The sequence below is a fragment of the Myotis lucifugus genome, unplaced genomic scaffold, assembly GCF_000147115.1.
Source record: "Myotis lucifugus unplaced genomic scaffold, Myoluc2.0 scaffold_57, whole genome shotgun sequence".
NCBI classification, from domain to species: domain Eukaryota; kingdom Metazoa; phylum Chordata; class Mammalia; order Chiroptera; family Vespertilionidae; genus Myotis; species Myotis lucifugus.
The window spans coordinates 1,707,214-1,734,047 of record NW_005871105.1 but is presented as its reverse complement, the minus strand read 5'-3'; the positions used below and the strand labels follow the sequence as shown (position 1 = coordinate 1,734,047).

The following is a 26,834-nucleotide window of genomic DNA, read 5'->3' as shown; positions in this document are numbered from 1 at the left end:
TTATAAGTAGACTTTAAATTACAGATCTCAAAATCATTAGAACATTGGGGAGATTTAGAAATCTTTATTATTTGAATAGAATCCCTCATTTTTGCTTGTTGACCACAAACTTTCGATGAGAGCTGCTCAAAATGTAAGGATTTGTTTAATAACTTTTAAGCTGAACTGGCCCTAGGTACAGTTGGGGATGAGATAAAATCTAGGTTCAGTGCTGCCAGTTTTTATTCATACCTTCCCTCTCCATGTTTACTTGCACTCAAACTTAGAAAAACAAACAAACTGAACTGCTTTCTTGCTCACCCAGAAGTATGTCTGCATAATGGAGGTCTGCAGTTCTCCAGTGGTTCAGCCAGAAAGGAGGAGCAAAGTGTGTGTGTGTGTGTGTGTGTGTGTGTGTGTGTCCCCACTGAGCATTCCTATCACCTCTGAAGTGCTGCTGGTAGGCAGTTGCTTGTTCTATTTTCTTTTTAAATATATTTTTATTGATTTCAGAGAGGAAGGGAGAATGAGAGAGAGACAAAAGCATCAATGATGAGAATCATTGATTGGCTGCCTCCTGCATGCCCCACACTGGGGATCAAGCCGGCAACCTGGGCATGTGCCCTGACTAGGAATCGAACTGTGACCTCCTCATTCATGGGTCGATGTTGAACCCCTGAAACCATGTTGGCTTGGGCTCTTGTTCTACTTATTCTTGTGATCAACTTGCTTTTTAAGCCTCCCATTTGCTTTTTATGGACCCAATCATTCTAATCACAAGATGTAGCCCGTTGCCCCAGAAGTATTATGTTGGGGAAACTACTGTAAACATGATGTTTGTAATAAGTAGAATTAAAGCAAACTCTCTAATATCCTTAGGTCTTTTGGAATTCTGATTTGGGAGATTTTAACTCTTGGTCATCAGCCTTACCCAGCCCATTCTAACCTTGATGTTTTAAACTATGTGCAATCAGGAGGGAGACTGGAGCCACCAAGAAACTGTCCTGATGATCTGTAAGTTATAATTATGTTAACATAAATACCCAAAAACAAAAACACAAGCACATGCACTCTAATGCTTCATTGGTATGGTATTTTAAAATGAAAACTGGTCTTCATATATTTGTATATCCTACATAAGATAGAAATTGATTTATATTAAATTTATTAAATACATGAGCTTTTAAAATTTATATATACACATTATATTTCACTTCAGAAACAAAATTTGGAAGAGCAGAATATATTTATAGTCCTGGTTAAACGAATTATAAGAAATAAAAGCTCTGTGTGTGTGTGTGTGTGTGTGTGTGTGTGTAATGTGGGGTGTGTATGTGTGTGTGTACCATTATATTTTGGAAGCTATGATTTGGCTAATATCTTCATCTGCAAATTAAAATATTCTATTAAGTAGGAATGTATTGTGTAAAAGTTGGATTGCATTTGTTAACATAGCTGATCTTGGGATAGAGTACTGCTAAAAATTATAGAGGTTGTTATCTGTTTATGATCTAAACATGTAATGACTAAGTATTAGTGACTATCAAATTGATCCTAGCCACTATTAAATTTTAATAAACTTGTGATCCTCAAAGAGTAGGTGATTTTGATCTAATTATAAAGGAAAAACAAGACAAGTTATTTTGCTGAGTTCTAATCCACCTTTTTGTGAACAACCTCAGCAGAAATATCGTCTTGAGACTTTTCCCAAGAGGTGTTTTACCCAAGAAGTTTCTGAAAGAACATACAAGCAACAAGTATAAATTTCTCTGCTATGTGCACGACACCATGCTAAGGACCGTATGATATACAGAGGTGTTTAAAACAGGGGCATGAGTTTTCAACATCTCAGATTGTATTTTGAAAGAAAAGACGCACACGTGGAGCAGCTGGATAACAAGCCAACATGTAATAAAGTGCTAAACTCTGTGGTACAGACAAGTGCAAGAGGAATTAGCAGTATGCGGATACACACCACGATTGTACTTCCTTAACTATGTTGTTATTTAGAGGATTATTCATACCGGAGCCAAAAGATGATTAAGTACTGGGCACCTTGGTTGGATGTTTTACTGGTGAATGTGTTTGTATTATTTAAATCTTCCAGCTAGAAGAAGATTTGAATCGCTGATTGTTTCTGGCGTAGCTTTTACAGCCTCTGGGATATTGACAGGGAGATTAGGTATACACAGACCTGAACAAGTTTAGTGACAGTGACTAAAAATATGCTTCAGGTATTTGGGGGAGATGGGGAGAAATTTGTAAGTTAGGAGTAAGAAATGATACACAATTTGAAAACCTTTGATCTAGAGTTTGAGAAAAAAATACCCCAGCATACCTAAGCATGAAACACATTTTTTTTTGTGTGTGTGTATTTTTTTTTTATTTTTCGCTAAAAGTATTACAAAGGGTATTACATAAGTGTCCTTTCCCCCCTCCCCACCCTTGACAAGCCCCTGCCCTCCCCTACCCCCCAGTGTCTTATGTCCATTAGCCATGGTTATATGGATGCATACAAGTCCTTCGGTTGATCTCCTACTCCCCTCCCCTCTGTCCCACTGCAGTTCGACAATCAGTTTGAGGCAGCTCTGCCACTGTATTTACCATTGCCCAAAAGTTTGTAATGGTCTTAATTATCCATGAAAGAGTGAGATCATGTGGTATTTTTCCATCATTGACTGGCTTGTTTCACTTAGCATAATGCTCTCCAGTTCCATCCATGCTGTTGCAAATGGTAAGAGTTCCTTCTTTTTAACAGCAGCATAGTATTCCATCGTGTAGATGTACCACAGTTTTCTAATCCATTCATCTACTGATGGGCACTTAGGCTGATGAAACACATTTTTATTAAATAATTAGCAACCTAATCATATTTTTGCATTATATATATATATATATATATATATATATATATATATATCACAGAAAATGTCCCCAGAATTTCAGTCACATGAAATTTTCATTGTGCTATTAGAATTTTATCAGACATAGGCACTTTAGGAATCATTGGTATGGTATCAGTCACTGTTGTACATTTTGATTGATGTGTTCACTTATATAGTTTGGGGAGGACAGAGGTGGATAACAAATTATTTATTGTGGAACAAAAAAATGTAGGTTTGTTGAACTTTAATCTAATCCAAAGGTATCAAAAAATGCAACTGGAAGGAGGAGGGAGAATGCATGCTAGGAAAGTGCTATGAAAAGAATATTCTACATAATTTTATCTTGATTATTCAGTTGGATACATTATTGCTCTACTGTTGTAAGAATATAGTTTCCATGAAACCAAATTTTCCATCGGTGGTTTTGAAGTTCATTTGAACATCAGTAATTAAAAAGTAAACAATGCTCTCAGCCCTCCCTCAGAGCCCCGGAAGGGTTAACTCATTGCCCAGCAGGAAAACAAGATGTGCTAGGAAATGGAGCTCAGAGCAATGCCATTCAATCTGGCTCTGGCCTTAAGTTGTCATGATAAAGATTAACTACTCTCCTTAGAGTACAGAGGGAACTGATTTTTATTTGAAGCCGTTCTCTGAGATCACAGGCCAAGCTTAGAGGGTTGAAAGTCTGCACTGAGCCATCCTGCACCTTCTATTCACTGCTTAAATTCCCAGCACCTGGATGCACTCTGGGTCAGGTGAACCCGCGGAGAGCTATGCTGTACTCAACTATTAATGGAATGCAGAAGTTCAGAGCATTCTCCTCTTCTCCCCATCGTCCGGGATGTGTGGTGGAAAGCCCAGTCCTAGGTATTCCCTTCAGCTTTCAGTTCACACAACAACCATACCATTCTCAAGAGAAAACGGGTTCAAAGGGCAATCTCCTTCAAGAGAGAGCTCTTTGGGGTTCTCCGACAGACTTATCACGGGGGCAACTGGAATTCCCGGGGAGTCTCTCAAATGGAGACAGCAACAATGGGAGAACGTGAGGTGCACCATCTTATTTTTACCCCTGAAAAATAGGTGCACCTAGATGTTAATTGAGCCTCTCTAGGGTTGTCCGGCCAGTTTGAAATGAATAAAACTAAAAAAAAAAAGTCCGTACCCTTTTACGTAATGATGTTTACTTTGAATTTATATTAGTGCCATGGAGTTTTTATCTGTCGAATTTGAATTGCTTTCTGAATCCAAGGCATTTATTCATAGACACTGAAAATGAACGGTTAATGAGTCTCATGGTATTTTGAAAAAGAATTGAGGCAAAGAGGAGTAAAGGGTTGGCATTGTAAATGAAGGAATTTGAACCTGAACACTTAGCTTAAATACCTATAGAAACTCGTTTCCTTAAAAATGAAAGATGCCATGGAGTTTTTATCTGTTGAATTTGAATTGCTTTCTGAATCCAAGGCATTTATTCATAGACACTAAAAATGAACGGTTAATGAGTCTCATGGTATTTTGAAAAAGAATTGAGGCAAAGAGGAGTAAAGGGTTGGCATTGTGAATGAAGGAATTTGAACCTGAACACTTAGCTGAATGAGATATTTCAAATGTGATGAGTGTGTATCTGTGTAGAGCTGGAATATCCAGCCCAGGTAAATTTTAACAACAGTAAAGTACCTATATGTATATTTAGACTAATATGCTTGAGTATTTGTAAGTACAAGTTAATACACATCTCTAATGCATGATATTGAATTATGACAAATGCCTATTTATAAGGGAATACCGCTATGCCAAAGGAATAGTTGTTATTAATTTACTTGAAAGATGTAAAAACATGTATTTTCAGATTCTTCATTTTATTCCATTCCGAGCTTAATGCTATTTAAGGACTCAAGTCGAACCCTTTTCATTTAAATGACTTGTTTTATAGAGTTTCTCTTTGCTTAATCTAGGGCAACTTAGTATTCATTTTTTTCCCCCTGGATGTGGGAGAGAAAGGTTTATATACTATCTAAAATATGCCAAATGTTTTTACCATCATAAAATTAAGAATAATGATTAGATTCCATGTAAATTAAGTCTCTGTAGATGAAAATAGTAATATCTGCTTAAATAAATTCTATAGATTAAACAAGAGGCTGAACTTTTGGAAGGTGGTGTGAAGTGGTGAGGTGCAGTGTGGCCAAGTGGCAACTATAAAAATGGCTTCTCTCTCCTTTTCCTGCTCCCCCTCCCCTTCCTTCTTCCTTCTTGCTTTTCCCCCCCTTTCTGTCCTAAATAATCTCCTTTAAGTGTCTTAAAATTCTTTGTAGAATGAGGCAAGTCATAAGTAAATAAAATAAGTAAAAACTTCATAATTGAAGTAGACAGGTCTTGAGAGAGTCTATCTATTCTTTGCCAATATCTTTGATTCATAACTTTATTTTTCTCAGGATACGCTTCCTGTGGAGAATTATACTTTACTTTCCCCCTTCACTTCCTAAAATAACTCTTAGACCAGTCATCAAGATTCTACTTTAACTATTACTTAAAATATTTAACAACAAAATTTTATTTCAAATCTAACCATTGGGATCTTTTTATCATCCCTGTTTCTAAATGCCACAGATTATAAAGAAATTTGTAAAAGATTAGGTTCTCAGCCATGATTCTAATTTTCAAAAACATAGAGCCAAATTTGGCAAATTCTATATCCAGAATGTAAATTCCTTGTCATAAATGTGAAATGACATCAGATCAATACTAGAAAATAGATCAATATCAGGTCTCTCCATAGTACTTCATATTGAGTACCAACTCTAACCTGAGGTGCTTGTCAAAAAATGAAAGAGATGGAAATAGAATTTGCATACCACATTATAATGGAGACTATAATTCCTAAAATAGATACCAGCTATTTTAAATACAATACCCATAATGATTTCCGGATCATTGTTAACTATGATTGAATATATACTTACAGTAGCTCCATTGCCTTTACCTTAGTTCAAACCTCCTTTATCTCTCACTAGTCTTCTGTAGTAAATTTCTGACTTCCAAATTGCCCTTCTACAACCCATTTTTCACACGTAGCCAGTTAGAGTAATCTTTTAAAAATATAAAAATCATGCCTGTTTAAAAACTTTCAACCGCTTACCATTGTAGTGTCATAAATCCAGCTCCTGGCCTGGTCTCCGAGACCTGCGTGATCTCGCCTTCCTCCTCTGACCTCATCTCGTGTGCTCTCCTCCTCAATGATGGCTCTTCAGCCACACTGGCTTTCTTTCAGGTTCTACAACGTGCCAAGCTCTTTCCAAATTTAGAAGTTTACACATGCTTTTTCCTCTTCTAGTGTGTTCACTGACTCCCATCCCCACCCTATTCCCATGACCAGCATCTTACTTTCCCACAAAGTTCTTTGGCTTAAATGTCACCTCTGCAGAGGGACCTTCTGTGAGCAACTCACCAAAAGTGTTCCATCTTTATGAGATTTTACATGGTTTTCTTTAGCACTTTTTTTTTTTAGAACTTGCAATTTATAATTTTATAATTACCTGTTGATATAGTAGTCCTAATAATTTTAAATACTTTCCAATTTATGTTTCTTTGTAAGTTTCTCTCTCTTTGCCCCAAATCTGCCTTACAGCTACAAAGAGAGAGAGAGAGAGAGAGAGAGAGAGAGAGAGAGAGAGAGAGAAGGTACTTGATCTTTTTAGTAAGTCAGTAGACTTGAAAACCAAGCCTGGAGGAGAGAGGCTTATCTAAAATCCATTAGCTCCTTGTTAATATACTAAATGCCAGTTTTGGTAACTGGGACCTACAATTCTATATAAAGATGATCTAATTAAAAAAGAAAAAAGGAGGACGTTGATCTAATAAAAAGGGGAAGTGAGTAGAAATACCACTCCTGCTAAGCCCTGGAGAAGTGTAGGAGGAAGAGAGCCTGACAGGCAGAGGGAGGAGGGTGAGGAAGTTGGATATCTAGGTCATGCATCCTCCTCTGTACGGTTCAGTCAGATTAGGTGTGGGCAACATCAAGGGCATGGAGCAACTGCCCACTCCTCCCAGTGTGGGAGGATGGCATGGAGATCATTGAGCAGGGGACCCCCCACCGTGACACGGAGACCCAGCATCCTGAAGGAGGTAGAATGGCATGTCCACACAGAGGATGTCTAGTGTGAACTTTTAAGCCTCCTTTGTTTCCCACCTGGTGTGAACATTTTGTTGAAAGCTAGAGATTAGGCCAAGGAGCGCCCTGTGGGTGTGCAGCACAGACAGGAATGCATTCCCTGGGCCTCGTCAGCAGATATAGGACACAGTGTAGTCTCAGGACAGAAAGGTTATGGTTAGAAAGAGAAAAGGGAAAACCAGTTCACTGGGGAAGGGTCCAAAGACAAAGTAAAGAGATCATAGACAGCACATAGCAGCTGGAGCCTGCAGGACGGCCAGCCCAGTCACTCGATGTAATTCCTGATCATCCTACTCTGAGACTTGTGGAGATCCAAGGGGCGGGGGGTCCAAAGGATGCTTCACTGTGACCCTGTAAATCACACAAGGCTTTCACCCAGCATATATCCTGACACCATCCTGGAGAAGAGGGAAGGAGTATAATTTGCCTAAAAATAAGAGAGATTGAGCTATTATCCAGAAAAGACTGAGCCTTATCTACCAAGATTATTTAAAATATGGAATTGGACTAGATTTTTAAACTATATTCATAAATGACGCTAATTCTCTTCTGCCAGGTGGGGGCTCTGAGAAAGACCTAATTAATTACAAACAGTATAAAAGAGCGACATTGTTTCCTGCTCGTATGAATTGTAATGAGATAAATGTTATCACCTTCTGACATTTACTATATGTATCTCTATGAGGACAGGCGCCACAATGCTGGTGTAATAGGTGTTCAATGAATGAATGAATGAATGAATGAATATTGGTTAAGCATGCTATATAGACATTTCTCAGACAATTGTTAAGGAAAAGGTAATATTTAATCAACCAGCTATTTATGTCTGGGGAAACCGAATCTGTTAATTAACCTGACAGTGTAATGAAGAGTAAAGCCATTAGAATCTAATCTGGTTTCTACCTCTGGTTATCCCACTAAATAACTGTGTGGCTTGGAGTAATCTTAGATTTTGTTTTAGATATTAAGGTCTGAATGTAAAGTCTTTTTAATATTCAATAATTTTTATAGCTCTAGGTTTCCTTATGTGTTAAGTGAGCATTTTCTATCTATCATCTATCTATCTATCTATCTATCTATCTAGCTAGCTATCTATTTGGATTACTAACTGTTAAAATAATGTCAGCTTAAAAAAAAGGTGGTAGCTAATAAAGATAGTAACATTGCAGACTACTATTAAAAAGAAACCAAAAACTTTGTTCTGGTCATTTATATTAATTATGGAAAACTGGCAGTAACTCAAATTCTCTTTCTTCTAAAATTCCCTACCTGGGTTATGTTATCAGTAAGGATTGCCTAATGACTTCCAATCACCATTCACTTTCATGTCTTTACCTACATATCCAGGTGGAATTTAATGACCCAGTGCTGGGCTCAGGAACCTGACCAAAGACCTACTTTCCATAAAATTCAAGACCAGCTTCAGTTATTCAGAAAAATTTCCTTAAACAGTATTTCTCAATGCAGAGAAGAAGCAGACCCTGGTGGAGTCATAAACGAGGGCTTTGATGGTAAGTTTGATTCTTTGTCAAAATGTTCTGCTTTTTCTCCCTTGTAGACTGAACAAGGTTAAAATGGTCATGCTGCTGGGGTGGGGCTGGACTCTGGCTCTATCCTAGAGCCTGTGCTCCCAGACTTCGCAGAGACAGGGCTGGGGTCAGGGAACTGCCCGCACGCTCTCCCCACTTTGTTATCCACTTGTGACCTACTCGACAAGATACACCGATGTTACGTCAAAGTGATTTAGGTGCCAACTTTTGGCAGACTGCATTGAAATTCTAAATAGTGTTAAAAAAAAAAAACAGAGAAGCAGACATAAATATGCAGAATAATGATGCAGGAAGAGTTTAACCGGGAATATAACCAAACTTGGATAATTTAGACAGAAACAAGCAATTCTGTGCCACAGAATTGTTATTTACAATGCATGCAATTCCTGACGATAAGGAATAGTAAGGAAAGTGGAAATCACTAAACATTTTGATAATTGAGATGTGACTGAACAAAAGTGGCCAAGAAGAGAGAAGAAATGGAATAAAAAGTTAGGTTTTGCTTATTTGTAAAGTCATGGAACTTTCCTTTCAAGGTGAACCTAAACTTAATTACCTTTAACAAAAAGAGAATGTGTTTCCTAATAGTTTGCTGCTTTGCATATTTAGCAAAGCAGAGTGATGTCTGTCTTCATTGTAATTGTCAGATACATATAAGAAGACAAAAAAGCCATGGGAGGACTTTTTTGTGAAAAAATAAAGGGTTTTGGGATTATAGGGAGCAATAATACCATGCCTATCGCATGGTCCTACTGACCTAATGGGGTGGGGAGGGAATAGAGAGAGAAGTAACATATCTGGGCATCTAGTAAAAATATCCCAGTGACTTCATCCAAACATTTGTGTAAACATCACCTCATCAGTCCCAGAAGTAATAAAGGAAACAAATCTAAATGCTCCTGTGCTGTGCTAAACATAGCCAGTCAGCCGGCATATGTCTGGTCTGTGAATACCCTGTTTTACTTGGAAGTCTTTATTTTAATATTTCCCTCTTAAAGGGAGGGTCGCTGAGTACATGCCGTCTCTGTGTTTTAAGGTTTGACCTGCAGGCTTTCTATTCAATAGTTTTTAAACAAAAATAAATAAAAATCTACCCACCCTCCCTCCCCCTGCACGTCTCCTTATGCAATAAGATGTACTGATTGCTGAGAGCTTGCCAGGGTCAAGTTACTAAATATTGCTGCTCTAAGTATCACGAACCAACGACATAGTTAGCTAATGGTTTTTCTTTGACAGATGGTGCCAGAAGTTGTATAAAGCATGTATTTGCCTTATATAAAAGTTTTTTTTACAAATAACTCAACAATAGGCAAAAATATTAAAATCACATTTTGTTAGAAAGTTTCCCGATATGCTATTTAATGGGATAAAAGTATAGCAGTGAGTGGCTGGACTTACATTGTAGATTTAAGTTTTTTGTTGAAATTCCAAACTTTTCTTTAGCCTAATTTCTTTAAGCCATTTAGGAACAGCCTAATTTGTCTATGGGTATTATAATATATAGCAAATTAATTTTATAAGTTTCTCAATGGCAATTAGTGCATATTGGTAATAATCATAACATTTAGGTCCTTCCATAGATATTCAGCACTTAGGCACTAACCAAACCTGGCATCTGATAGTTATTTCTGCGGGGAAGGTATTTTACAACACTGTTCAGCTATTCATGTGGTTTGAAATAAGCTGTGATGATATTTGAATGGTAAAGAAGACATGAGATGATGCCAAAAGCTTGTGAGCCTGCAGCTTGGCCATCCTGTTCATCATCAGTGGGAAGGGTCTGGAAAAAAAAAAGAGCACATAATAATAGAGAATAGGAACAGTAGTCCTATGCTCTACAATAAAATAAGCTTTGTGTCAGGTGTAGAACTTGGTAAATAGGTAGATCCATTAAAGTCCAGTGGGAAAAAATAAATACAATGATGCTTCCCTTAGTCCTTTGACATTTTCTTACATTTCAGTTTAAATTCATTGCAAATAAACCCAACCTGGATGTACACCAGGACTCAGTGCAGAGGCTGCAGCCAGCAGGCCTCACCGTGCATCTGAATGCTGTCACACCGGAAGGATGGGGAGGAGAAAGGGAAGGACCATCATCCAGCTACTGAAATAGTCCCGATTTTTCAAATCTACTGTATGAAATAACAATACTATTTCTGATCATAATTTTTTTAATCCAGGTACTAATGTATAATGATTAGAAAGTATTGATAAAAAACAGTTCCCACAATATGCCTGTGTGTATTTATCTTGTATTATGTATTTATCTTTTTGATTACCTAGAACTGTGGTCGGCAAACTGCGGCTCTCGAGCCACATGCGGCTCTTTGGCCCCTTGAGTGTGGCTCTTCCTAAGCCTTAGGAGTACCCTAATTAAGTTAATAACAATGTACCTACCTATATAGTGTAAGTTAAAAAAATTTGGCTCTCAAAAGAAATTTCGATCGTTGTACTGTTGATATTTGGCTCTGTTGACTAATGAGTTTGCCGACCACTGAGTCCTAGAATATTGTGAAATGTTTCCGAAGTTCTGCTATTAGGTTTCAACATGAGTTCTTAAACTTTTTTGTGTAAGAAGGTCAGCCTTTAAGTAGAGAAAGAAATAATGATAAGAGCAAAATTGTGAAGAAGCTCGGTGACCCTCTGGCTGTTCATTTTTCTGCTGCCACCCTGACATCAGACACACAGTCTGAGCCTGTGCTTCCCAAGGATTCCTGTAGGGCCCTCTGCCCACCACGTGGGCCCTCCCCACACAGCACAGCAACCTCACCTTTCCCTGGGGGAGGATGAATAAGAGGACACAGACTTGAGCCAGACAGTCTGGGCTCCAATTCCAGCTGTGTGACTTTGGGCAAATTATTTAACCCCCCTGTGCCTCAACTTCTGCATCTCCTAAATGGAGATAATACTTGTATTTACTTACTAGAAGAATGTGTTACTCTATGTACTGTAAATAGCTTAGAATAGTGCCTGATACATAGGTAACAACAATTTTTATTGTTAGTAATATGTATCATGTCATTTTCCTTCTACCTCCATCCTGCCATCATAACTTGCCAGGCCAGTGTCCATTTCCCATCAGCCTTTTGAGGGCAGAAGCATGCTAGTTTTAAATTTGCCAATTACTGCTAGTGGTTTTATATGCTATTTGTCCCTGGGGGGTGGCGGGGGAGGGCCAGCCACATTTGCTGCCTTGCCATTCCTCTGGCCACACCCTGGTTCTTACTGTTCTCTCTCCCTTGAATCTTCTTCCTAAAATAGCCACACGGCAAATTCTCTCACTTCATTCAGGTCTCTACTAGAATTTTGCCTCATGAAAGAGGACTTTACAGACTGCCAAACCTCAGAGGGAAAGCAGGGGAGGTTGGGTGGGTGGGAAGAGATCAACCAATTAACTCGTGTGCATATATGCATAACCCATGGACACAGACAATAGGGTGGTGAAGGCCTGGGGGGAGGGAGGGGCGATGGATTGGGGCGGGCTGGGAGAGGTCAATGGGGGGAAGGGGGGCATATGTAATACTTTCAATAATAAAGATTAAAAAGAATAAACAGCCCTCTCCCACCATTACTTTCTTGCTCCGTTTTCCACCTAATTTTCCTTCATAGTGCTTATTACCACTGGACACACATTTATGTGTCTGCTAATTAATGTCTGTCTCCCCCAGTTAGAACGTAAACCCCGAAGAACAAACAAGTTTGTTTCATTCCCTGCTGTGCCATCAGTACCTAGAACCGAGCTGGCACATAGTAGGCATCCCATACATTATATTATCTTAATAAATGATTAAATTACGTGATCTAAAGGAATACATCCTTACAGGTAGATTAGCTGGAGTGGCAGGATGGAAGGGTAAGCACTTTAGACAAAAGGGGCCACGATTTCTTAATTTGTATCATAAAGACCATGACCTACCTGCTCCACCTGTTCTAGCAGAGTTAATCAGCTGAGGGCTCTCCCACATGTTATGTGCTCTTTCACTATGGCACACATCACCCCCTAAGGTAGAGCTACTCCCCTGCTAGCCTGTATAAGCCTCAAGGACAGGGAGCTTGTCTTGTTATCTCTGTGTTCCCTTAGTGATCCTCCTATAAATGTTTGCTGAACCAATGTATAAAGTTGGTGTTATAGTTCTCATACTGCCTGTATACAAATAAAGGAAATCAAATAGATGCTGGAATAACTTTTACATTTGTTTTTCACAGATGAAGATGGCAACATGGTTTGTGTGAATTTGGATGACAGCGTGCCAATTGCTTTAATGGAAACCAAGAACCAAGAAGGGTTAAACTATATGGTACTTGCTACAGAATGCAGCCAAGGTGAAGATCATTCTGAGGGTCCTCTAGGCTCCAAGGAATCTGAATCTTGTGGTCTGAGGAAAGAAGAGAAGGAACCACATGCAGACAAAGGTATCCGCCAAGAAAAACATGTGGCTTACTGCCCTCCTGGCAAGCCTGAGGGCCTGAACTATGCCTGTCTCACTCACAGTGGACATGGAGATGGGTCTGATTAATAACTCGGTTTGGGAAATGCAGAGTTGAGATAAACACTGCCATTAAGTAGTTACTGAAAGGAAACCCTGGTAGAATGACAGATGTTGAGGTGGTCTATGACTCTGAATTAACACTGGAAAGTTCCTGGACTCTAATCTTGGTTCTGAGAGCCACTTGGTTTCAGTTCTGACAATCCCCGTACAACTGTTTAACTTCAACAAGATTCTGAGGTGAATCACTGAGCATTTGGAAAGCAAAGGAAGACTCACGAGTCTGGTAGGACAACTGCTCTCCCTTACCCTTAAGGTCACTTAGACCATTGTCCACCCTTCAGTCTGGACTATAACAGAAACATCTTGGCCAGATGGTTAGAGACAAAACAGGTATGTTCAAAGATCTGAAGGAGGTGTGAGAAGCATGCTCAGGGGCCCAGCTGAACTACAGATTATCCCAAAAGGGACTGAGGAAATGCCTAAATAATTCTACATGTTCCAAAGAAACTAGCATCTATGACATAAGAAATCACTTGGGATGCTATTGCTATAATAACATATTGTCTCTAATGACTATTCTGAAATATTTTGGAGGTTTTGAAAAAATGAAAATAGGACTATGAAGATATCTAAATCCTAAAGCTTAGCATTGGGTTGTATAAAAATCGCTCTGTGACTGACATGCTGTCATGGAAATTAGCTAATATAAAGATTGTTTTTATTTGCCATATCTATTTTATATATACAGTACTTAAGATTATGTTTAGCATAAAATTGTCCTTAAAATTAAATATAAATGATTATACAATGCACATTCAAGCTCTGTGATTTTTTAGCAACTACATGAAATAGTAAATACCTAAATGAGAACTATTTAAAATATTCTTCGGTGAAACACTCTGATTTAAAGCCTATCATTATTATTATTATTATTATTATTATTAATTATTACAGCTACCTATTTGAACTGAAGTCTCAACTGCTCTAAAAGCAATGCTAATGAAAGCTTTCTGGGTCTGACTCAGTTGCAGTCTACAGGATGTTCGCTAGACACAGAGAGGAACATTTGCTAAAAACCTACAGTGGAAGAGGATCACATATCACCTTCCACCTTGGATAACTTAGTTCATTTTTAAACCGGCCTTCGCCGATGATTGGCTGATGGTGAGGAACACAGGGTAGTCAATGTGTTCCCTGTGCTCCGTGGTGAACAGCCTCCAACTAATGGTCCAGGACTTGGGGTCACATCTGTTGTTCTGCTGAACAAGGCAGAATGTTTTCTCTGATCTTCTGACCCTCTAGTGGGCATTTATTATTGTTTGTGAGAGCCCAGTAGCTGACACTGCTTCCTGAGTTAGGGGATTCCGCCCCCTTCATCCCCGGTAGAAGCTGTTTCATTTGCTCCTCCAGGATCTCTTGAGCAGGAAGGCAGGCATGTGACCTGGCCCCCACCACTCAGACACACTCACAGGCCCCTAATTGAGAGCTGAGGATGCAAAGAAACAGGGATCACAGTGAGTCTTTCCTGGGGATGGTGGCAACTGCTGTTGGTCTGGCACAACTGCCGTGTCCAGGGCCAGGAGGGTTGGCAGAGCAGGTCTAGAGCCTGGTGCCTCTGGCAGCTGGGGTAACCAGACTGACCGGCTCTGCTGTTTGCTTCTAGCCATTGCTCCAGGCTCCATAACCCCCAGTCGGATTCTATTAGTAAATCCCCATATCCTTTTAGTAAATGTTAAATCAACCAGGGTCAGTTTTCGTTGCTTACAACCAGGACTTTTGCTCTGCCAGTGCAATGGACTTTTATTTTGAAAAATACAATGGAATCAGAAACATATAGAAGAATTGGATTTTCAGTGTAATATGTATGCATCACAATTTGGACAGTAAAGAAATGTATAGAATATCTGAGGAGAACATCCCATAAAATATCATGTTTCATCTAATATGTAAGTGCAAATTAGTAGTCTTTTTTATAATTCATAATGAATAAAATTGGTAGAAATATTTAATACAAAATAAAATAAGCAATGGCTAAAGTCTCTCACAGATAAAATTTATTATGGATAATAGTAACTGATAAAATACAAATGGCCGGTATTATTAAGAACTATGTAAGTTAATTCTGTGAAAGTTAGATTTTGTAAGTAAGAGGAAAAATTGTCAGTGGCTCAAAATGGCACTTGTTAAAATGTGTTTCTCATTAAAATTTAACAGAAGTGTAAAATCTTATTGATGATATTTTTTATCGAAAAATATGACCTAGGAATATTAGATCTGGGGGAAATAATGACTTCCAAAGGCAGAAACTACAATAGGTAAATGAAAAAGAAAAATAATATAAAAGCTGATCAATAAATCTAATCTTCATTTTAAATCTTCTCTGTTCAAAGAGAAGTAATAATCCATAAGAAGGGATAGGGGGATAAATGGTGATAGATAGAAGGAGACTTGACTTGGGATGGAACACATAATACAATATACAGTCGATTTATTAGAATTGTATACCTGAGACCTATATAATTTTATTAATCAATCAGTTCAATTAAAAAAAATAAATAAATGGAAAAGTATGCAAGTTGAAAATGAAAAATATTGTTCATGATTTAACACGGCCAATTGAACATAATGTTGATATTATTCTGATGAAAACACTTTACTGGAAACATCCTTGAGAAAACAGCCTGTCCCTGGCCCCAGGTACACTCTATGTTGCCTATAAAGACTGGTTTTCCCTGGCCTGTTAGAATCTCCTCACCCATTCTTCTTTGCTTATCTAAATCCCACTCATCCTTTAGGATCAGCTTCATATCCCAATTTTTTGGAAAGGCTTGTTTCTAACTCCCTTCTCTTCCTTTCTCAGAATTACTGTGGCCTTTCTTGTCAGTACATCTCATTTGGCAGTAACCCCTTGTAAACCTGTCCTATTTCTATATAGCTTACCTACTTAAGCTTTCTGAAGATAGGGTGGTGTCTTTTAAACCTCTATATCTTCTCTAAGCCAAAGTAGATATTCATGTTTAATGGATTAATTGGTTGATTTTCTCATCATCCTTTTCCAGTAAGTCCTCACTTGTAACTCAGGAGGGATGCCAGAAAATTGATCTGAAGCCAAGAGGGAGTCAAGAAGATTATTTTGATGCTGAGTTATCTCCCAAGATCTACACAGACAAATTATAGAAGTTGGGGCACTGCTTTGAGCTTCAGATCAGACTTAGGTGGGGCCTGAAATTCTGGAAGCCCTTGAAATGGTGGTGAATATATGCTAAAAGGGGCAAAAAATTATTTTATCATTGTCAATTTTCCCCTGTCTCAAACCCACCTTTTATTTTCATAATGGCTTTTATGGATATGGGATAAATTTTAGACTTCTCTTTGACCTTCTCTTCTTGGTAAAAGAAACTTTGTTTTGCAGTTGGTCAGGGCTATGCTGTGTCCCAATCAGATGACCTATCATAATCCTTACAGGCTTCTTTACAACCAGAAGAATCAAGGGGTCAAAATATACCACCCAAACTCTATTGTAATATTTTAGAATATTTTCTTCCAGCTTTTTTTGTTTATTTTCATAGCAGGAGTAGTATCTAGTATTTTTATTTAACATGATAGCATATACTTTCCCCCTTATCATTAAAAATTATTTGTTAGTGTTTCTAATGGCTGCAAAAAGTCCCTTAGATTGGATAAGCTGTAGTTTACTTCTCCCTTATAAATCTATCCATTCATTCATTCTTTCACTCATCCAATAAACATTCTTTGATTGCTTACTATGCAGAAAGCATTGTTATTGGCACTAGAAATAGAGCAATAAACAAAGTGTCTACCTTGATGGATGTTACTTTCTGGCATTCTAGTTGATGGAGAAGACATAATAAATGCAACACAAGCAAAAATATATAAGACAAATATTGTATATATTACATGACAAAGGATGCTGAATGCTAATAGAAATATGAATAAAAGAACAAGGTATAGACAGAGAGAGAATGAGGGTAGTTATTATTTTCTGTTAGGTAGCCAGGGAAGGTTACTCTGATAAAGAAATACTTAGGGCCTGGCCAGTGTTGCTCAATGGTTGGGCATCAACCTATGAACCAGAGGGTCACAGTTCGGTTCTCAGTCAGGGCACATGCCTGGGTTGTGGGCTTGATCCCCATTTTGTGGCTGTGTGGGAGACAGCTGATCAGTGATTCTCTCTCATCATTGATGTTTCTATCTCTCTCTCCCTCTCTCTAAAGTATATATATATATATATATATATGAAATACTTAGGAAAAACCTCAAATAAGTTAAAGAATGGGTCATAAGAACATGTAGTAGAGGAAAAGTCAAGTTCAAAAGCCCTCCCTGAGGTGGAAACATGCTTGGCCTGCATAAGGAACAGCACCAAGGCAGGAGTGAAGTGAGGGAGGGGAGAATGGTACTGGAGGTCAGATCATACAGGCTGTTGTAGGCTTAAAAGGAATTATGAACTGTGTGACATAAACTGGGACTATCCTAGGCAAACTGGGACATATGGTTACCTTATGAATGATATCCAACACAGTTCATAGTTTTAGTCTTCAAACACTTTGTTCACTTGGCTTCTAGAATTTCACTCTCTTGATTTTCCTACTATTTTTTAAACCCTCCTTCTTAGGTTTCTTGGCAGGTTTGTCCTCCACTCCCTACTGTCTAAACATGGGAGTGACTCTGGCCTCAGTCCTTGAATGTCCTCTTTGTTTAAATACACCTCTGGCTGAGGTAGTCTCAGCCTCATCTAAATATTGACAACTTTTCAGCCTGAACACCTCTCCTTGATCCCTCTACAACTGCATACTCAGCTCTCTCCTTAGATCTCTAGCAATCATCTCAAAACTAACAGATCCCAACTGAGCCTCTGATTGCCACCCTGCCTCTCAAAATGAATCCTTCTCCTGCAGTCTTCTCCATCTCAGTGAGTAGTAACTTTATTCTTCCTGGTGCTCAGTGATGGTCTGCTCCGCAGGCCAGTGCTGATGGTAGGAGAGGCCATCCCAGATCTGGGCTTAACATCCATGGAGATGAGGCAGCCCTGACAAGCCACATAGCTGCACTTGACTACTAGAAGCCAGGGGACCCCTAGCCATGTAATGATAAAGAGACAGCCAATGGGGTTGACCAAAGAGAGTTATGCAGATGGTTAATAAAGCATGTTGTCCCTAGGATCAAAACAGATGGGCAATTTAACATCTACAATCAGCAAAAGGTAAAAATGGAGATGTGGTAACTCTAATAATAAAAAATTGTGATCCTTGCTCAGATCCTAGATCTGAGCCAATTTTCAAATTTATAGCCCATTGACTGAAGAAGTGGACAGGTCCTAGGAGAAGAACGCTACACCATCATCATAGTATATACTGTAATGACACCCCACAGGGAACTATGGCCATTTACCCTAGTGACTGCACCCTGGAGAAGGAGGGAATCCCCCCCAGACATTTCAGACAATTGGACACAGGGTCTGAATTGCTTCAGGTATCCAGAGACCTGAAGCATCACCCCCTGCCTCTGGTAGAGTGGAGTTTATGGAGCCAGGTATTAAAGTAAGTCCTAAAGTCTAACCTTCACTGGGTCCCCACTGATGGTTCTTCTCACCAATTTAATTGAATACAACTTCATTATGGTTTCCTTCAGAGTATTAGTCTGACACTACCCTAGGTCCTTTTTTACTGCTTTAAAAAACTCTGAGTGAAATGTGTTTTTAGAAGTCTTTAAACAAGGAAAAACAAGTATCATGAGCTCAGTTCCCTCTCTCTCTCTCTCTCTCTCTCTCATCATCATCATCATCATCATCATCATCATCAAAATCTGTCTGTAGGTGCCCTTCTCTTAATTTCTGAATGTGAAGGAGAAACTGTCTGAAATAAAAAGGAGATTTCACACTCCACAAAGCAAGGTGGGATGATACTAATAATACAGAACTTTTAGGTAGTGCTTCCAGAGACATCAGAAAATTCTATATAGAAGCAGGTACAATGAAACAAAAATCATATGATACCAGAGGGAAAAATATCCAATTGTTTTCTGGGATAGATTACACATTGGGTAAAATGCACTGGAAGAAGAAAAAAGAAATAGGATTGTATCTCATAAAAGTAAACACCAATGATAAAAAATATTTTTTGTTTTGTTTTCCATCCCATTTCATAATAATACCATTACTGGCACAGGGCCAATAACATAGTTGCCAAAAATAAGGGCAAGGCTCTAGTAATGAGAATTGGCAGGGAAAGAAATAAGCTTGTGACATTCCCATCAATTATAATATTTTTTGAGTAAGTGTGTGTATAGAATTTTAAGCCACTTGGTTTGCTTTTCCTAAGTGAAAACTATTTTTATTTGAAGTATTCTAAAGAATGTTCCAAATTATAAGGTTAATTGAATATTTTAGTGGTTGTAAATACATGTAGAGACTAAAGTATGTACTCTGAAAATAAATGTTGGTAAAATTTCTAATTGGTAACTAGATCATTAGAGTCGTGCAAATATTGATTAGGAATCAGAACATTTTAATTCCTTAATTTTGTTTGCAAAGTTTAGTTGAACTTTAACCTAAATTTCTCTTATGTTGTGATTTTATGTATTAATTCATTTATGCTGTTTTGATAGGAAATAATGATGACATTGAGGATAGTTTGAGCACAATCACTGGGACCATTTTGAGACATTGGGAGATAGGATGAGAGCTTATTAGGAGATCCTAAGAACAAAACAAAGGATCAGGAAATTTGCTGCCACTGATTTTCTGGGGGAAATAAGTGAATTCCAGTAAGGCAGAGGGAGTTTAGACATCGTATTTTTTAGATGAGCTTAATTTCTTAAGAATACATTGGAAACTCCTAGAAATACTGCAGTTTGAAGCGGACACGACACTACATTGTGGAGAACTTTAGATTTTTTTCTTAATGAGTTAAACTTTTTTTTAAGCGAAAAATTCCAAATAAAGGGCAATGTTCAAGATATATTTCTCTAAGCAATATGCTTCTCTACACATTAATTCTTCAGTGAAACAGTTTACTCCTTCCCCCTGCAAGAGAATTTGTGTGTCTTCTTGAAGTGAGCTTTGATTAGCAGAATCACGTCCGCTGACTCTACCAGTGGCCACTCTGCTTGGACGTGATGTTTCCGCCGGAGTGGAGGTCCAGGCTGGAAACAACTGTTCCTGAAGGCTGCCTTGCCTTTTTAGGTTATGAGGGTCTCTCTGTGTTTAGGGTAACGTGATTGACAGCTCCAGTCCAGTTCCAATTAGCACCCTATAAGTTATTAGCTTCTGCTTTCAGATTGTGCGTTAACTTCACAAATATTTCAACCACGGAAACAGCAGCTATCAAGTGTCTCTTTCCCGATCCAGCCTCTGGGGCTGGAGTGAAATACAAGGAAAGAGCGGTACAGTTGGTCTGTCAAGTGAGAATAATCATTTGTGTCTGTGCCTGTCTGAGGGCACGGTTCTCTGATTTCTCTTTAGGCGTGTGTGTGTGTGTGTGTGTGTGTGTGTGTGTGTGTGTGTGTGATATTTTAGGTAAATAGATTTCATTGTGCAGATACTGTGCTTATATTATTAGAGTTCCATCTCATTTATTCATGGGAGATGAGAGAGAGCTGGTGTTAAGCAAATGTGAAATTTACATTTGCTTAGCCCTGTTGCTTGTGTAGATATCAAAACTTCCGTTAAGTACAAACAGCAACTGTAATAACCACACCGCCTTTACAACATTATTACTTTTTTCTTAGGAATATGTAATAGATAGTGAATAATAATAATCCTAAAAATCTTGCAAGGAAGAATGGAATATATAGAGCGAAGACTTTGACAAGTACAATCAAAATATGAATTATTTCCATGCAAATTCTCAACAGACTTAAAGCAGGTTTATAAAGGAATCGTGGTTTCCAGTTTCTTTTATTTTAAAAGTCTTCTCAAACATTTTTCCATTTTTCTTCCATGCTTTGATAGCTGATACATTACATTTAAAAATGCATTTTATGGAAATGGCATTTGTAAGGAAAGCAGTTTGTCTAAGTTTTCTTTCTTATGTCCTCAATCTCCGAAGTAACCAATCACTAAGTGTTTTATGAAAAAGAGTTCCCAGTTTATTTTGCTAGAACATGTGTAGATGCCTACACACAGAGGCAGGGTTTGTGACTCTCAGTGAACTGGAGGTTAAGGTTACCTTAACAGTTGTTTCCCTCTGATGCAAAAGGGCAGAGAAAACGCAGTACTTACCCAGAAAGAGTGGCCAGAGATGCTCCCAGTCAGGGAGACCGGACCCCAACACTCATCACCCCGGCCTTCCCTCCCATCCAGGCCCAAATGATTCTTCAGTCATTGCTAGAATTTGCCATCCATTGGAATAGAACTTCAAAGGGGAAATGAGACAGGATGGCAACTCCTTTTAAACTAAAGGCGCAGAACAGATAGAATTCCCTGTAGTTGGGTGACTGAGTTCTCAGCCAGAGGGCAGTCGGCAAAAGGATTACTTGGTGGTGGCGAGTTGTCTCTCCCCTTTTCATCACCTCTCCCTCACAGTGAGGCCACGCACAGAGGCAAAACTGGAGGAGGAGGACCCAGAAAATCCCAGTGGGGGTGATCAGAGGAGAATCTAATCTTTCTTTCAGGCCCCAAACAGGTGTAATATAGGAGAAAACATCAAATTTTCTCATGTTATCCTTTCCTCAAGTCTCACTTTCTTGAATATCCTTCTTTTCAACTACTAGGACCTTCTCTAATTTGCATGGTTTCATGAATATTAGCAAGATGGGCATGGGAATTCATATTTGGCATGACTTGGTGGGCCTAAGAATGTCAGTGAGGGCTATTAATTCCCCAAAGTTCTCTCTGATGTTTTTATTACACTGGATCATTGTAGTTTAAGGTCATCTTGTATTTCTGCTTTAGGAAGGTACAGCATGGAGGAAAATGCTCTGCTCCGTGTGTCCCATGTGCCTGGTCACCGGAGCCCACCCAGCAGTCTGGAGGTCTGCTCAGGACTGCCCCAAAGGCCAGTCCAGTGAATGAGTCTCCCCACCAGCACCCTGATATTCAGGTCAGATGCAGTTCAGGAGAGAGGCTTCCGTCATCAGAATCCTGTGGCTGGGAAAGTGCTCCCAGTGGGATCTGATCAGAGATCTCGTGAGTGCTCCTGCAGGTGCAGCACAGGTAGAGAGCCCCTTTCAGCGAGGACTACTTGGAGAAGGTGTGTAGCAGAGAATGCACTGCTGTGCTTTCTGCTTCCACTGCGTACTCAGTGACAACTTCTAAAAAGCAAGCTGGAACTTAATGCATTTTATTCATGCTTGTATATTGCAGTGATCCATGCCAATGGAACATGGATTAAAAAATCCACAGAGAAGTCCAAAGTTAATTTTAGCGATTACTTCAATGTCCAAACTTCAGGCTAACTCTTACACGACTTGGCTAGGTTGGGTGTGAAAAGCTTCAGAGCAGTGAAGGCTAATTAAATACTGAAGTGAATGAAGAGCAGCAGTTACTAGTAAAAGTTCTTCTTGGAGAAGAATGGAATTCTGTGTCTGACTGACTGGTTAAGGTAGTGGCATCTGAGGAAGGGTCTGGGCAATGTCCTATGACAGTTCCTTTGAGACCTGGGATTCTGTAGGTTCTACTATTTGCTGCCCTGCCTCTTCCCTTCCTTAGTCATCTATTGGGGAGGAGAAATGAAGCCCACAATTGAGAAGCCAAAGACAAATCAGAAGTGGACAAGCAGTCACTGCAGTGAGTAATGGTGCAATCTCTGTACCCGGGCTGCCTGGGTTGGCATCTTGGCTCTACCACTGACTCGCTATATGACTGGGCAAATTATTTCTCCTCTGTGAGCCTCTGTCTTCTTGTCAGTAAAAAGGGGATCATAATAATAAATATCACATAGAACTGTTGTGAGGCTTTAACGAGTTGACCTATATATAAAGCCCTCAGACTAGTGCCTGGTATATGAAAAGCAATTAACATTAGTTATTACTATTGTTGTCATATCTCATGCAGTGTAGCCACATAGTACCTTCCATCTGAGCAAAAACAGTATTATGATCCTTGTAATGATCATAATCTACTTCATGGCTTACCAACATGATAGGAAGAAAGGATGGGTAACTTTGTTAAGCCATGCTCTGAGTAAGTTTCCTTAACTGCTCCCAATTCCTGAGACTATTATTCAAGATAAATTATATTTGCCTCTCATGTTACAATGTACCTTCCATCTGAGCAAAAACAGTAATAGGTCCTTGTAATGATCATAATCTACTTCACAGCTTACCAACAAGATAGGAAGAGAGGATGGGTAACTTTGTTAAGTCATGCTCTGAGTAAGGTTCCTTAACTGCCCCTAATTTCTGTGACTATTATCCAAGATAAATTATATTTGCCTCTCCTGTTATAATGAAGGTCAAGATTTGAACTAATATTTTTATGCTTTAACAATCTACAAAGGCAACTTGGGTATAACACAAAATATCTCTCTCAGAGACACACAAATTATTTTGGTGTCATGAGAAAACCATTAATTTCTTAATAATATTTTCTGCCTAGTGGTAGCTTTGGTTTCTTAGCCTAGCTTATTAAAATATAAAAATGACCAATATTTCAAAGACATTTTTTAACCAACTCTACTGTCTTAAGAGTCTGGAATTTAAGAAGTAACAATAATTCTTTTCTGAAAAAGAATAAATGCAGCCCAACCAGTGTAGTTCAGCAGTTTAGCATCAAGCCAGGAACCAGGGGGCCAACAGTTTGGTTCGGTTCCCAGTCAGGGCACATGCCTGGTTGCAGGCTCAATCCCCAGCAGGGGGCATGCAGGAGGCAGCTGATCAATGACTCTCTCTCATCACTGATATTTCTTATCTCTCTATCCCTCTCCTGTCCTCTCTCTCCAAAAAATCAATAATCTATAATAATAAAAGGGTAATATGCTAATTAGACCGAATGTCTTCCAGATGTCATTCCAGACATCCGAAGCCAGCCTGGGTCTGGGTGCCTGCGGGTGGCCAGAGGAGGGAAGCATCCTAGGTCTCAGGTGCCTGCTGGCAGCGGCCGCAGGAGGGAAGCCCGGGTCCCGGGTGCCGAGGGAAGCCAGTGCTGGCAGCTGGGGGAAGGAAGGCCTACTCTTGCATGAATTTTCGTGCATTGGGCCTCTAGTATATATATATATATATAAAATAAATGTGTGTCTGACTGAATGGTGTATGGGTGGGTGGTGCTTTCAGTACCATCTCTGTTTCTGACTTCATGAATGCTAAGAAGTAAGCCCTGGGCTGATATGGCCACAATTGATTTTCTCACATGTAAAAAGAGAAGGGTGATACATAACGTTTCATCTCCAGGCTTGATGAGTAGAGGGGTTATTGTCAGGTTTCACAGAACAGTAAACACTTTGGAAAAACAAAAAGTAATATATATATATATATATATATATATATATATATATATATATATGATAAAGTAATTTTACTTTCTGACATGAGATCATACTACTACAACACAGGGACCTTGTAGTAAACAGATACCTTTAATGTTTGTTTCTTCTTCCTCATCACCCTCAGCTTTGCCCAATGCACAGACCCCTTCCCCAGTCCCAACAATGAAGTGACCAAGTCATGACCATAGAGACTGAGAAAAATATTCGAGGTATAAGTGACCAAGTCATGACCATAGAGACTGAGAAAAATATTCGAGGTATTGGAGACTCCATGGAACATTCCTGGAGACAGTTGGGGTCTCTTGATGCTTTGTTTTCATCCAGGGGAGGAAGGCGAGGGACAGAATTTGTGGGAGAGAAGGCAGAGAAGGGTTTCTTCTTTCATCGTAAAATGTTCCTTGTAAAAAATACGATATACACACACACACACATATAAAATATATCCAGTGCAATTGCAATTGTTGTGCCAAACACTGGGAAGTGCCACCTTGGTCGATGTATTTCTGGAGTTTTAAACAGTTGTCCTACAACAGCTGCATTTCAATAAGACTTGGGCAGGTGGCTCCAGATGATCCACTTGCCACTCATATGCAGGCTGAGGCCTCCAATGTTCACAATCCAAAGGAAGAAAGTGTGTCTTTGTGCCTGGAGTCAGAATTGTAGGGGGGAGTGGGCAGGAAGGGAGCTGGAGGCTTCTGAGGTGAGGAAGAATGATCGGCTTCTTTTTACTTCTCTACCACAGTCTTCAATGCAAATACAAATACATGTTAAATCTGAGGATATTGACGTCAGTAGTGCTCTGATCACACTACGTATGAAATAATTCACATCAGCATAAAAAATATTCACACCAAAAAGTCCTTTTGTTTTTCCCTCCTTCCAAGATAACTTATGCTATCCTATCACCGAAGTGATCTCACCACAGGTATTTCCAGTGATTTGCCCAGAAGTCATTAAACATAATTCAGAGTCTTTGGATCCGCTCTTTTGGCAGAAGGAATTATTTTTAGATGAAATCTCTGAGGTGTGTGATTTGGTTTTCCCGACACAGGGAGAAGTTCCAAGTCTCTGCCTTTCCCCATGTCCTCGTCCTTGAAGTGAGAGGCACAGATGCTGAGCCTTCTGGCTGGTCAGAAGGGAAAGGGAAGGGGGAACCCTGGGTCAGCAGGTCAGCTCAGGAGGGATGCACCACAGAGGGAATAGCGTCGAGCTGCAAACCAAGATCAGAAGCTGTTACAAACCCACTCCATTCAGCTCTGAGTGTCACCAAGTGCGCTAGGCAGAGACCTATGGGGGAAGGGTGGGCTGTCTAAAACCAGTACAGATCCTTGCTTTTGTTCTGAGGCTGCAAACCTGAAAGCAGAGAGAAAATAAAAGAGAGACAGAGGGAGAAGAGAAAGAGAGAGAAGGGGAAAGCAGGAAGGGCGGGGGGGGGGGCGGGGGAGGAAAGCACAAGATAGTTAAGGAAAGGGAAAGAGAAAGACAAACACCACTGTTTTACTGTGGAAGTCACAGAATTTATCTGAAGGGCATGAATGAGAGTAAAAGCAAAGCCAACAGAAATGCCAAATCTTCACCTGAGGGAAGGGGGAGTGGGCAAAACTACAAGCCAATGATTGTATTTATAACTCTTTTTTATTTATTTGTCCTAAAACTCAAGAGAGCAAAAAAGTAAAGCCTTATATGAGTGTGCCTTTCAAATTCAACTCTTCAAGCCAGAGACTTATTATTATTCTTGTTAAGTTTTATGTTTTTAAGAGATTTGCCTAATTTGGCAATTAAGTTGATATTAGTCATATATTTATTTCCTTATAACTGTCACTCGGTGACAAGACACTCCCCCTGCCCCCTTGTGCTCCCAAGCTGCAGAGGATTTTAAACTGCACCCTGAGCAGGTCTCTAGATCAGCATTGTCCAATACAGCACATGGGAACCACAGGTGTAATTCTAAATTTTCTAACAGCCACATTGAAAAAAAGTATAAAGAAACAGGTGAGACTTCGTCTTAGTGATATATTTTACGTAACCTAATATATTCAATATGCAATGTGATGAAAATAACTCAACATGCACTCAATATAAAAATATTAGTGAGATAAATTTTACTTTTTTTTTTTTACAAAGTTTTGAAATCCATTGTGTATTACACACTTCGAGCACATCCCAGTTCCGCCTGGCCACATTTTTAAGTGCTCCACAGATACACGTGGCTAGCGGCCACAGAATTGAACAGCGCGGAACTAGAACCTTTCCACAATCGTATTTTTTAAAAATCCTCGGTAACATTCACCAGCCTAGGTGAGGAGGGGGGGGGC

General features: G+C 39.3%; 2 protein-coding genes and 1 long non-coding RNA gene across 6 annotated transcripts in view; 1 reads left to right on the top strand and 2 right to left on the bottom strand.

Annotated features, from left to right (window-relative positions):
• The window catches only part of LOC106697244, a 28,704-nt gene extending 22,597 nt beyond the window's left edge, over nt 1–6,107 (bottom strand). For all 4 annotated transcript variants that reach the window (XR_002829401.1, XR_001348300.2, XR_001348299.1 and 1 more), the window contains exon 1: nt 6,004–6,107. This is a non-coding gene — a long non-coding RNA (uncharacterized LOC106697244). The remainder of the gene's footprint in view (nt 1–6,003) is intronic.
• ROS1 (ROS proto-oncogene 1, receptor tyrosine kinase) overlaps nt 1–13,102 on the top strand; it is an 89,238-nt gene extending 76,136 nt beyond the window's left edge. The window contains 3 exon segments of the mRNA XM_023754174.1: nt 859–993; nt 8,383–8,546; nt 12,792–13,102. Of these exon segments, the coding sequence (XP_023609942.1) occupies nt 859–993; nt 8,383–8,546; nt 12,792–13,102 (610 nt within the window).
• Nucleotides 13,103–24,804: 11,702 nt separating this feature from the next.
• Nucleotides 24,805–26,834, bottom strand: part of VGLL2 (vestigial like family member 2) — a 7,627-nt gene continuing 5,597 nt past the window's right edge. Inside the window, exon 3 of the mRNA XM_023754173.1 lies at nt 24,805–25,729. Coding sequence (XP_023609941.1) covers nt 25,689–25,729 — 41 coding nt within the window. The 3' untranslated portion in view covers nt 24,805–25,688. The remainder of the gene's footprint in view (nt 25,730–26,834) is intronic.